Source organism: Aquila chrysaetos, chromosome 5 (genome assembly GCF_900496995.4).
Source record: "Aquila chrysaetos chrysaetos chromosome 5, bAquChr1.4, whole genome shotgun sequence".
In the NCBI taxonomy this organism is placed as follows: Eukaryota; Metazoa; Chordata; class Aves; order Accipitriformes; family Accipitridae; genus Aquila; species Aquila chrysaetos.
In genome coordinates, this window is record NC_044008.1 from 57,906,476 (window position 1) to 57,920,755 (window position 14,280).

Consider the following 14,280-nt stretch of genomic DNA (forward strand, 5'->3'; position numbering starts at 1 on the left):
ATCCACTTAGAGCAAAGCACCGATGCAGAACACAGAGTATAAACACCAAAACTGTCCCCAACTAAAATATTTTATTTAGCTCAACCTCTGAGCAGTCAAGCGTTGCATTAACGCTGCACTGCTGTCCATAAATCACTACCAATCTGGCAATGACTTCGTATATAGAATGACATTAAGTATAATTGACAATACTTTAAGTATTATATATTGTTGATACGCTTTCACATTAGTAATTTATTATCAAATTTTGAATACCTAACAATTAATCCTTATATACCATACACTGACATACATACTATGAATAAGCTTAGGACCCTAAGGTAATGGTTCATATCACTGAATTCAATTGCAGATTTTTAAGGTGTCAACCAGAAACATGTTTATCCTGTTTCAAGTTAAATATGCTCACAGGTGCAAGAGGCATGAGCTTTAGAAGTCATTAATCTTATGGAAACATTCCCTAGTGGACTAGTTAACAAAAAAAATCACCAGAACACTTCTTTGGATTATTGTGGATTCACGTTCTTACTGATCTTCTCAAGGTGGCTCAGTAGCTTCAACAATGCAGATGGATTATATGGGAAAAGATTTCTTCTCTGCAACCTAGAAATAGCTTTTTGCAGTTCTTCCAAACATTTTGTTGATTTGTAAAGCATTGTCCTTAGGGGAATGATGTTATCCGAAGACGCTGTACAAGTCAAACAGGATAAGGTATTAGATCCCTTTTGTTTCAGAGGCAACACTTCACACTTGAGTGTATTCTGTTTATCATCTGTGTAGCTGCAAACAGTTTCCCTTATCCTCACCTCACCCTCATTATTTAAAGGCACCTGCTTTGTGTTTACCAAGCACTCTTTTCCATCTGATTCTAATTCAGAGTCTTCTGAGCTGTCATAATTAACAAGGCTTTGAAGAGAACCCACCAGAGATGTACTATCAGTGCATATCAATGAGTTAGACTGGTTAGACTCAACAACTTCATTATCACCTTGCTCTGTTGTAAACACTAAGTAGCTGTGAGAAGCAGCCAAAGCTACCAGAGTCTGTGGTTCTGGTTCACAACAAGCATTTTGCAAACTCTCATCAGTCATACAGCTTTGTTTTTCTTGATGGGGTGGCTTGACAGAAGAAATTGATTGAAAAGTGCCATCCTTGGTATCAAAACCGTTACAGACGTCTACAAACTGATGCCAGTCTTTGCTAAGAAGCTTTAAGTACCTTACCAAGTACTCCAGAAAGCAAGTTTCTGATGAAATCAGAAAATCTAGAAGTACTGTGGAATCAAATGCGATTTTTTCTAGAAAAAATAAAAAGATACAGTGAGGATTATATGCACTTGCATGTGTAAGGAACTTCCAGGTTTCCTCCTCTTTTTGGCTTAAGTTATCAGCAGCATCATGCCGTAACCTGAAAAGTAAGTCATAAAATAGATTAAATTCAAAGGAAGTTTACAGGGTTTTTTTTAAAAAACAGGTATGTCCAGAAAATGGTATTCCTGCTCTGTTTCGATTTTGTCAAAAAATAAAAACCAAAAAAGAAGTTTTTACGTTAGAATGAGAAAGAATGAAGGCAGGTGGGGCTAGGAGATTGGACAGTGTAGGAAGCCAAAGCACTTAAAGCAGGCCTTCTTAAACAGCACTCCTCCTTAGGAAACATTCTGGAATAAACAAAGTTACTTACAATACAGGAACTGTTATTTTAATATTTTTGTAAACCTGAACATAGATTAACTTTCAGGATGCTAAGCACATTGGAAAAGAGCGGCCTACTTGTATTTAGGTGTCTAAGAATTGTGTATATCTAAGATACTACTTGCAATATCTTTCACATTGAAAGCTTGAGGGAGCTTTTATAAATTAGGATATCTTGTATGGTAATTTAAACAACAATGAAGCACTGGATGTCCAGGACAAATTCATGAAGAACACATTTCAGTTGTTAGCAATCACGGTTTTTATCAACTAGCTAGAATTAACATGGTCCAATCCTTAGGAGGGCTACTTTGCTGCAAGTCCCTGAATTCATGAAGTTTAATTATAATATCCCATTCTTGCCAAACTCTCGGTGTTGAAAGAAAACAGTCTTGCTTTTTATCTGTGTCTAACCACTATTTTAAATTGTGAAGTCAATTATTCTGAATTACAGGATATGATAAAATATTTAATAGGAAACTGTTGCACAACTCCCTCATTTCAGTCCAAAAAACACTTAATCAAATTATCAGCAAAGTTAACTGCGCTTACACCACACATTACTACATTGTCCTGAGGTTTGTTTCTTGTTTTTGTTATAAAAATATTTTTTCTTTATGCAAAAGTAATCAATGGAAATGTTATGTATATCACAATAACCTCACTAAATTACAATTCTTCATAGCTCTGTCAAATAAAATGTACACTAACCTATCAAATTTTAAATAGATGAGTAATAAAGCTTTAGCAGCTTCCCACATATCATCATCTTGCTCTATGAAAATCAAGGAGACCCATTCACAGTGATGTACAACTGGGTGAAACTGTAGGGAAGCCTTTCAAATGACTCCTCCAGAATATCAACAGCTGGGACATGGAACTCTGAAAGTCTCCTGAAAAAAAGAAGTAACCATGAATTTTGTTATACATTTTTTGTTACTAAACAACATACACTTTTTAATTTTTAAATTAACAGTGTGTAACAGTTCATGAACACATTTATCATTCCTTAGCTCAACTGATGTAACACAGCATCAAATTTTATAGATTAGTTCTTGCTTTTGGTACCAAAGAAATCAAGAAATATTTTGCAAAAAACCATAAGCAGTTCTCTTATCTTAAATTCAACGTAAATGGCTACTCTACTATAAACTCTAAACATACTAATGTTTAGATGCCAATGTTAACAATTATAAGTAACCTGCAGAAAATTAATTTACTCATTAGGTACCACCCCCCCCCCCCCCGACAGATAAAACTTAAGGACACAATTTATTCATCTAAACAGCATTCTTCATTTCCTTGGAGTTCAAGGAAGAATAATCAGAGGTGACCTAGAAAGGTTTGGGTACAACAGGGTGAATCCTTTCACACCTAAGCTTGCAGACTAATGAACAAGATTACACCTCCAAATATTTGCATGTATCAGGAAAACTACAAAAATTTGACTATACTCACACAGCTGGGATTTATACTTTCCTTTAGTTCCCCAATTAGGTAGCTTCATCAGTACATCATAAACTAAAGAAAGGTGAATTATAATGAAGTCAATGCCACAGATGTAACGATCCAATATGAGCACTTTGCTGAGATTTCACCCCATATGAAATAATAATACAACTGTAATGTTTTGATAAGACTGAAGCAAACCCTCCCCAGTGTGAGTCACTGTAGAAATTAACTGCAGTGATCTGAAGATGATGGGAATAAAATGTCATCTCTACGTAAAACAAAGTATGAAGTATACTAGTAGTATACTTGTAGTATAGCCATATTCTTTATAAAATAAATTCTGCATGGATGATGTAGGTTTTCAAGTACATACAGGATAAAGGTACATTCATGACACGGTCTAAAAATCCTTGCTGGAAGGATTAATGTAAGCAGTATTTTTCCTGCAAATCTTCATTTTTCCCCTCCCTCTAAACACTGCACTGCCATTTTAGTGCAGTAGCTTATTCGTAAAAATAACTTTGTATTCATATGACAAACTCTTTCCCTTAATTCAAGAAACTTACCTCTTCAATACTAATTACATACTATAGTATGTACATGTACTATGTAGTATGTATTACATAGTATGGTACTAGGTACCAGTTTTTTATGTAACAAGGCATACATTCAATGTTCAGAAAACAGAGAAAAATAGTTACATATACCTTTACCCCAAAGGTACTCCTTAAGTAAGAACTCTAATGCTGCTGGAAGTACACTATGGCTTGAAAAGCACAGTTGCATCATTTATATAAACAATGACTACTGCTTTTGAAAAATCTCCTGCAACATGGGAATCAATTTTACTTACCACATCATTATGTGGTTTTCCTTAATATTTGACTTTAAGATTTGCTTTTCCTCTTAGACAATTTGCTGTTCCTATTATTTGTTTTGTTATTAATAGTTACTATTCGGACTGAAATTCTTCCCTATAAATCAAAGCTATCTGGAAATTACTCTCAAAATTGAAATGAATTAAAGTTAAGCCACTGTAATTCATGTTAATAAAAAAGATAAGATCAACCAGTTTCCCGGAAGGGAAGTTAGCATATTAAAGCTTTTTGGTGCTTGTTTTAACCACTTAATTTAATGTCTCTAAAATAGAAGCACCATTCCTTTCAACTTGCAATTCCTCTTGACAGTTGGATCTGTATTTGAATCTAATTAAAGAACTTGTTTTTGTATCATGAATCTGGGAAAGAAAGGAGAATTTTTTCTTTGAGAAAGAATTTTCACAGAGACAACCAAAACAGATTTAACCTACATTTCTTCTGTTCACTTGTTCGTAGACAATCTCAGTCTCTGTACATTTTTCAGATGGGGGATCATAAGTAAAATATTCTCAACAATACTTAAAAAAACTCTAAGAATGCAACTGGCATCACAAATATAACATCTTCCAAAACCTGGAAAAAGTGTCAGAAGCTGTTTTACATAAGTCTGTAGTTCTTTTGCACAGATTAATTAAAAGTTGATTTTATGGTTGCTACGTAAGAAATATAAAAAGTAAAATAGTATTTACATCTAGAACTTGTATTAAAATCCCTCAATAAATTTAAAATGCTATAAAATTTCATCCTTGTTTAAAGTAAAAATTATTTTTTACTTTCTTGCCACATCACCAATTGGCTTACAATAAGGAACACCCATTCTCACTTGTATTTGAATAGAAACACTGCTCAGAACTGCCTTGCCATTTTTGCCAGGGACAGCAAGCTGCTTTGATCTTAGGATTTGCACATCCACATTCACACAGCTTAGCATCAAAAGATGTGCATCATGTGCCTCTCAGAGGTAAAAAGGCAAGTGGGAAGATGGGATTCCAGGAGTGTGTCTCAGGCAAAAAGCCTCACCCCACCACTTCATTATAGCATAGGAGAAGACTACTATCTGGCTACCAGCGTGACACAGCAATGCATCCTCTCCCATCAGGAACACAAGTTTTACAGCATTCCCTTGCCATCCCACTGCCTGCCTTGTGGCATAGCCCTAGCACAACAACCAGATCTGCTCTTCTGCTAATCTAATTAATCTGTTCAGTGGAACAAACATAGTCAAGTAAGCAGGTATTACATGTATGCCTCACACCTACTAATTCAAAGGACTAGACCTATAAGTCAGGGTGAAAAACACAACCACTATACTCTGCCAAGTCCCATAATTTTCCTGTCTCTTACTTTATAGCTTCATTATTTTTACCTTTTCTACCACTGCTGGTTTTGCCCTATTACATTATTTGTCTGACAGTGATGCCTAGTACCTTCAACCAAAAGATCTACCTCCACATTAGAAAACAGGAAAGCGTTACCTGCAGTTCCCTTCAGTTCCCCACCCTCAACAGAGTAGATGCTTGTGCTATGGGCTCTCTTCTTCTCCAACTGGAGAAGAGCCTGGTGTTCCCAAGCCAACTCAACTATTTCAAATATTAACATGTGTTGTTAACAGGAAGAGTTCTCAATCCCAAATGCAGCTGTTTCAAGCCCCCCATATTGCAGGGCTAAGGATAGGATAAAATACAATGAGACAACTAATTAGGCAGGGAACAGTGATAGCAAGTTTCCTGGGAGGGTCTTCTCTTTCTTCCCTCCCACCACCACTAATTCAGCTGAATTCTATTTACAGTCTTAATGAGCTGTAACTACAAAACCTCAAAGCTCTAAAACTCTTGCTGCTTAGCAAACAAAACTAAAAAAGACTATTACCTTTGATTTCAGCTTCTGTAGCAGAGTTCTGAAACTTGAATTCCAGTGCTTTAAGCACAACCAGACTTAAGGCTCTGAGAACAGTTTGGTCAGTACCACCTTGAGTATCATCTCCAGGAACAGCCTCACTGCCTCCAAAGTAGCTGGCCTTTTCACTGAGTGGGATCTGATTAAGCCAAGTCAAATTCACAACCTGCAGAACAGCATTACTCAGGGCAAGCATATCCTCATATAAAGATGGGTTTTGTAAGAACAGTGATCCACTTTTAGCATCTTCTCTAGACTTGTAAAGGACACATTTTTTAAGGAGCATAATTAACTTCTTCTTGATTAAATAGTGAATTGATGAGCTAATGAGTTTCAGGATGTAAGAAACTTTCAAAAACAATACTCTCTGGCATCTGAGTGGTAGTTCTAATTCAATTCTGGAAGCCAAAAGTGCTTCAAGCAGATCTATAAAACTGATCAAATTGTTTGCAGCTTCAGAATAAGGTGAAGTATAGTGGTGACTGTCAAAATGATGGAACAGAATGGAATTATAAAATCCTTCAAGTACAGCATCAAGAGGAGCCAACAACTTCTTCAAAATACCTACAGCAAGAAGAACAACATTACAGAGTTGGAGTGTGACACAGCTAAATCGTCAAAGAAGCAGAAAATAGGTGATTGTGACTATTCTCAGTTTTTAAGAATGTTTAAACCACTACATTTTTCAGAGTACTTTGTCACCCTCTTTATAACGAAGAAAATAGGTGTTCTTTAGACAAGCTGGTCCAGATGAGATTAAAAGGAACATTCCTCCCCCTAGTGGGTACTCGTGTATCAAGAACTTCATAAAATTGCTACAGTACCTGCTTTGGGTAAAACTTCATCTTTCAGCATGTCCTTGATAATAGTTGTAAGAGTCCACAGACATTCTGCTACCTGGGTATTCACGGGGAATCCTGAAAGAGTCTTCAAACTAAAGGTGAGCCAGGTGACATTTAATGCATTCTAAGAAAATTTGTTCAAAAAACAATCATGTATGCTTTACAATTGCTATGCACATTAAATTAAATCATAATACAATGATTGAAATTTGTACATTAAAAAGATTCAAATGTAGGCATAGACAAAACACAGGTAGAAACTACATATCTGTCCAGTGCCTTTTAAGTATATAGTATTTACAAACATGAAGTCACATATGCATGCAATAGAAATTACCTGTATTTTCCAGGAAGGGAAAACCAAACCTCCTAATGTTATGTGACCTACCCAAAATCAGATAATACTGTAGACAGACCATATCTGAATTCATAATTCCCAGACAACTTTGCAAGAAATATTACAAATATATTTCTGAGAAAAATCTATGTTCAGAGATGCTACTATGGAGGCTACAATATATATTCACCAAATATATATCAAGTAAAAAAAACACCTCAAGTAACTAGAAAATTCAAACAATACAGAAAAGCATCTGATTAACTTTCAATAGGTTATTACCTATTTTTATCTACTGCATCACCTAACAGATATCAAGTAACTGTAAAAATATTGATAGTCTAGATTATTGTTTTTTTGAAATACATGTATCACAACCTTAAAGAGAATATTTCTTGCCATCTAGACACATTTTGCCTTAAAATAGTTTCATAGAATTCCAGATTTTTACATATAAAGACATTCCACCTTGCATTACAAACTTCTGCTACACATCTGATCTCCTTTCTTTCTATACTCCATGCCCCTCCTAACACACTTGAAATACTCCTGTGGAATATTTATTACATATCCACCACTTACAACCCAAAGCCCCTTAAGACACATTTTATGGGAGAACTATCACACAGTATTATCTTGTATAACCTTCATGTTGTTCCTGATACTGGAGCCAAGCATACTTCAGCAAAACTGTGTGGCGTTTTGTGGGGACTAACAAGAGTCTGTATGCTGAACATCAGCAGACTGCAGATGTGCCTTGCAGAAAGCTAGAGTAGAGTAGACACACAGGCAACAGATAGAGGAAAGGAGTAGTTCTGATGTTGCTCTGTGGGTCTACTTACAAAAGGAGCCTCTTTATGAGCACTGTAAAATCTAAAAGTACTTCTACAGTGACTGCTTTTGTGCCACAGAAACACTATAAAATCTTTGCTCTAGAGTTAAGTGGAACAACTTGAAGGCACATATTCACCAAGTCATTTTTTTAAGCTGTGAAAAGTTATGCCATACTCACCTCTTCCTTCAGCTGGAAATACACAAGAGATGCTAAACTCTTTGAAGCCATGTGAGATAACAGCTGATCATAACTACCAAGCAGACAAATCTGCAGACATGTAGAAAGAAAATGTATCTAACGTATGTTCCTTCTCCCCCCCTCCCCTTCACAAAAATCTTCCAGAAGTTTATAAAAGCTTACCAATTTTGAGTAAATTTTTGCCTCCTTCAGAAGAAGGACAAAGATCTCACAGTACTTCTGTCTCGTATTGAATTCAATTTCCTGGGACTCTGCTTTAGCAACCATCATCTCGATCAAGGTTAACTGAAGAAGCATCACTTCTCGTGGACAGAACGAGGAGTTCACATTTGCAAAGCTATTTGATGTATCATCTGTTGTAGGGACAACCGCATCCAACATATCAGCATCCTGATGGCTCCTAATACCACCATTAGTAGATGGCAGATGCATCCGATTACATGATTCATCTCTTCCTGGTGAATGCTCAACACACAGATTAAGTAAAGAGGTATAATGATGGCTTTCCTTTGCTAGCGGAATGCCTACCACTATGTCCTTATACATCTGCTGCAGAAGAGAGATCTTCATTATGAGAACATTCAATATTCCAGAAAATGCCGTATGTCTTCACTGATGATTCATGGTCACCGCAAATCAGCTTTGAAGTTATTTTTATCCAATAAGAGAAAGAGAAGCACTATTAGGTGTTTCTCTTCTACGTTACCTAGAAATAAATATTTTGCTATTACTGAACTTAACAAATAACTAGAAAGATAGAAAAGAACACACGTTTTTAGAGTTAATACTACCATTATTAAACTTATTTTGTAAATACAAATTCACTGTTTAAAAACAGTAAGAGTGATAGTTGCACAAAACCATCCCAGTGAGACACTAAAATAATAAAAGATTTACCATGCCATGAAGAAGTTTACAGTTCCAATATTATACTACTGACAACAACATTAATTTGCTGGAACTAACAAAACCGAAGATGACTATTACTAGGGACTATTTCTGAAAGCTATGGGAACTTGGATCAAATCTTTTTCTACATTGCTAAAACTACTAAAATCTCATTTCTTTTGTGACAGATTCCTCCAAAAACAGGCACAAAGTTTCAACTGCAAATTTTTACCTGAACTGGCAATGTTCATTGCTCCACTAAGGCTGGATATGGCAACACTTCTCAAAAAAAATGGAAAGCAAAGGACAAGTCTTGTCTTCCGCTGCACATAGGCTCAAGGTAAGTAGCGTGAATATACAGGAGGAGAGAACTTGGCTCTTAATTTTGTAAGGAGGACCAAAGAATTCCCTTACATCTACATGTGCAGAACTCATTCTGATGACCTACATCTTGAAACCCAAAACAGGTTTTCAGATAATGCAAAGGACCAACAATGCCACAGGGCTGGTCAAAGGCCCAGTGACCGAGAAGTTTAAAATTACAAAATACTTAAAAAACAAAGCGTAAAACTTATTAAAAGCCAATAAAAATACCTAACCATATTTAGGAAAAGAATAAAAAAAATATCTTTATCACCATGTCAATGGAACATACCTTTCCATTACAACACTGGAACATTCATTATAGCTTAAAAAGAAGAACTATTAAGAATTCAAATATCTCTTTAAAGTGTGAGCACCTAAGCACCCACAATTTTCTAAACCATTATGTAAAAGGCTAGACAGATATGGTATCTCCCCAGAAAACAAAAAGGATATACTTAAGAACATTACGGTTTCTTTTTCACCTATATTAAGAGTGATGCTAGTCCGTAATATTTATCTTTTTAGGACAGTTTTAACATGTTATCTAACCAGAACTTTTTTTAATAAAAAAACCCCAAACTCATTACCTTTATGTACTGTGAACTTAGGAGTGGGACTTATGCTGTTTACAGGAATTTTCTTTTTGCATGCTTTTTGGATCCCCATCTTTAAGTCTGGCATAATCAACCAGGTAGACTTCCAGGTAGATTCCTGAAGCCATCTGTCTGTAGTTGGCTTTTATTTAAATGTTATATTTCCCCTTTCTTACCAACGGAAGAAAAGAGCTCAGTCTTCCAACTGGTAAGAAATTCTAAGGATCTTCCCATCTATGTATCAATTATACCTGCACTTATCATGACACCAAATATTTGAAATTATTATTGCTTTTTAGCAGAATATTAGAAAACAATGGAACTATAAAATTCAGTATGTGAGGCATTTTTGGTTTAGTTTGTAATCTTCACAAGTTTTTAAAACACTGTCAAACATTGAGAATTACACCTTTATTTTAACTGCAACTGAAGTATGCATTGACAAAATGGCTTCCCAAAGGTACAAAGGATTAGAGGTAGACCAAGATATGCTACCCAGACTCCTCACTTCTTCCACCATCTGGCAGTATTTCCTTCAGAAGCAAACCTAAAATTAGAGAATAAGAAGTTGCCTGCAGGGATTGATCTACAATTCACTCTGGTGTGGTATTTTTAAAGACACATTCAGCAATGGCTAACCTGACAACTCCAAAATGTTATAGTATGTTCCTCACCTAACCCTCACCTGACAGAGCTCAGAATCCTTCCCCCTTCCTTTCCCATATTCCACATTTTAGATGTTAAGAATAAATCTGATACTTCAGACAATAAATTCTTTCTTCGTTTACAGACTCTATTTGGAATTCTACTTGAGGTGGAAATTTATGACCTGAAACCTTGTCAAATTTCTTCAGAAATCACCCTGAATATTTTATATAGCTATTGTTCCTATCTTTGAGTTTTATTTCTTCCTAAATGAATACCTAATAAAGTAAAATTATCTCAACACATTTACTTCTGTGTTCAAGATCAACCTGAATTATTGTCCTACATGGTAAATGAACAGATCCCTCCTGCACAAATTCATAAGATACAGCAAGGTTGTTAAGGCAGAAGAGATTTAGAACTCCTCTAGGACATGCACTGTGAGATTTTACCTTCACCACATGATACTGGTTGTGCTTTCCCTGATTCTACTATAATACATTTATATTACACCATTAATTTGCAGAACACTTTCCAAAAACATCTATAAGATACGTCTCACTCACACATGACAACAGTTCATGAATAGAAGTCATTAAAGGAAATGAAATGCAAGGGGGCTTATTTTGAAGAAATTTACTTCAAAGAGGGGGAGAATGTCAGACAACGACTAAATTTACTTTCAGTCATGGTAAGAAAGCAGTGAAAAGCTTAAAGCTGAAAAGTAAAGAAAAGCAATCATATTCATACACAAGAAATGACAAACTCCAACACTTACTTGTATTATTTATTTGAGTTATTCATGACAGCATCTAAAAACCAATTAAGGTAACGCCTCACAGTGCCAGACTCCTGCATAAACAATAGGAAACAGTTCTAAAAGCCTTATATATAGACTGATCAGGCAAAAGACAGAAAGGAAAACTATACAGAAAAAAACAAATAAATATTTTGTTACATGTTATTTTCACGACTACTTTAGTTAGGCTTTAAAATCAGAACCAAAGTCATGCAGCGCTGCAAACGAAATGAGAGAAGAAACTTGATGGAAAAGGAAACAAAGAACTGGAGATGAAAACTCAGAAGGCAGCTGAAGCCTGTAAGGTTTAAGGACCATCATAAACCAAGCAAGTGAAGCTTAAGTGGTTGCAAATGCCTTCAGAATATCCTAAATCAGAGTTATAAAAATATGTGTATTTCTACAAGGTGTCATATGTAATTCAGCACAAAGTCATAGAAAGCATTGATTTGACTGGACTAACATTGTTGATATCACATTTTACTTTTTTTTTTTTTTACTAACACAAATGGCTTATGATGACACACAATTACTCAGAGATATTAGTGAAGAGGCATGATTACAGAAAGCTATTGTCAAGTCCCTATAATAGTCTTTCCCTGTTACATATACACTATTAAATATTAATTGCATGAGTCGCAACTGGGAGGAAAAAAAACTATCCAAAACACCCTATTTTCATTAAAAAATTAAATCAGATGAAGCAAAATGAAACCACAGTCCCTGACTTTTGGGTATGACTCTGTAGGCTCCGGATCTCCTTACAATGCAATGGTTGAATCATTTAAGAACTAAAATATACTTTGGACTACTTGTACCTGCAATGACTTCGTAGGCTCATCTCTCAATAAAGAATATGCTTCCGTCCAGTGCTGAAATACTGTAAACGTCTCTAAAATAATGTCATTTCCTCCCAGAGGTTGCAAATAACCTCTGCTGCAAGCTGTCCAATCCCTGACTGTTAACTTTGACACCTAAGCATGCCAGATGCTTTATCTGCTCTTCGGCAAGCATCTTTAGCCACTAGAGACAAGACTAGACGGACCCGATCCGACCTCACTGGCCACTTATGGTACCTCTCACACTGGCCTTTCAGAAGTGCAAGCACTGGGTTGCTGGTAGGAAGACCCGCGACACTCCGCCCTGACAGGGAACGGAGGTGACAGGAGGACGTGTGTAATCACTAACCCAAAACCAGCCGGCGCGCAGAGCCCCGCGCCGCCCCCCCCCGGCCTGCAGGCCCCCTTCCCCCTCACTCTCCTCCAGAAGGCCCCGTCAGCTTCCACAACCCCCTCCCGCCGTCCTAAGGGCCGGCCGAGGCCTTCTGCGCCGCCGCTCCCCTCAGCGCCGCCTCCAGCGCCCTCCCGCCCCTCGACCGGCGCGGCTCCGCGCTCCTTCACCCACCCAGGCCAGGCCCGAGCCCCCTCAGCCCGCCCAACCCACCCGGCGGCCCTTAGCCTGCCCGCCGCCACCGCCGCCGCCCCTAGGCCCGACGGCCCTCGGCCCGCCAGCCGCCGCCGCCGCCTCCGCCTCCTCGGGCCCCCCGCCGCCAAGACCCCGCCCCTTCCCCCCCGCCGCGCGAGACGGCTCCCTCCAGGCCCCGCCCCTCGCCCCCCCCCCAACCTGGAAGCCCGCGGCCCCGCTTAGTCACCCCGAGCCGCCGCGCAAACGGGCCCTCCCCGTCCCCGTCCCCCGCCGCTAGGCAACCGCTGCTAGGCAACCGCCGCCACTCACCCGCCCCCGAGAGACAGGGCGCCGTAAGGCCCAACTCTCCTCCGTCCGAACGCCGGAACCACCGCCGCAGCCGCCCCCTTTCCCCTCCCCTCCCCTGTCGCAAAGCCCCCCCCCCTCCCCCGCGCCTTTACGGCAAGGGGGAGGAGCCATGGGCGGAGCCACCGTCAGCCCGGCGCCCAATCAGACATAGCGGCGGCCCGCAATTGGGGGCGGTCCCAGCGCGGCGCCAGCGGATTGGCGGCGGCGGAGGTCAATCCCTGCCCGCTGACCCCGGAGCGAGCCGAGGGGGGCGGCTCGGTGCAAAGTGTCCCCACACGGCTCGGCCCCCTCCCGCGGCCGGCCCCGGCGCTCCCCCCGCCCCGCCGCCGCCGCCAGTGCGGGGGGCGGCTGCGCACGGGCGCGCGCTGGCCCCCCCGCACCCTCAGCACCCCCACCCCCCCCGCTGCCGGCAGACAGGTAACGGCCGCGGGTGGCGGAGCCCCGTCTGCCCCCAGACTCCCTCATGGGGGGGGGCGTAGAGGGGGGAGGAGGAGGAGTTGGAGGAAGAGGAAGGGGGGGGGGCGGGGGGCCGCGACCCCATGGCCCGCCGCGGGGCCTTCCCCTCGCCGCTGACCGGGCAGCCCCTCCGGCGGGGCTCGCCGCCGGCCTGCTCCGCCCCGCTCCCCCCTCAGCGGGCTGCGAGGGGGGTCCCCGCCCCTTCCCCCCCCGCCGCCGTTCGATCCCCCTCGGGAGCGGGTGCTGAGCCCCCCGCCGTCTCTGCCCTCCCCGGCCGCGGGGGGTAGGCAGGCAGGCTCCGGGCTACCCCGCCCGGCGCCGGGCCCGCCGCCGCCGTGCTCCCGGGTCTGCCTGCGGAAGGAGGGAGGGTGTCCCCGGGCGGTGAGGGCGGAGGGGAGCCGCGGGCCCCTCCGGAGCGCGTCCCCCGCTTCCCCAGCCCCCGGCGGTGCCCTGGCTTGCCTTCCCCGCCGCCGGGCCTTGAAACTCTGCGCCGGGGCTCGGTCGGCTTGCTTTTTTTTTTTTTTTTTTTTTTTTTTTTTTTTTGTGTGTGTGCGCGCTTGACGGTTCCTGAAGCATGAACTCCTGCAAGGGAGTGATTTTAATTTCCCAGCAGCTCTGCTTTCTGGGTTAC

At 40.6% G+C, this 14,280-nt stretch overlaps 1 protein-coding gene across 1 annotated transcript; it reads right to left on the bottom strand.

Moving 5' to 3' along the window:
* Positions 1-54: 54 nt before the first annotated feature.
* LINS1 (lines homolog 1) lies at positions 55-12,803 on the bottom strand. Its single transcript, XM_041123402.1, is given in 8 exon segments — positions 55-1,407; positions 2,403-2,530; positions 2,532-2,584; positions 5,891-6,481; positions 6,742-6,883; positions 8,109-8,198; positions 8,292-8,835; positions 9,971-12,803. Coding segments are annotated over 7 exon segments (2,313 nt in total). The 5' UTR covers positions 8,700-8,835; positions 9,971-12,803; the 3' UTR covers positions 55-506.
* Positions 12,804-14,280: the final 1,477 nt, after the last annotated feature.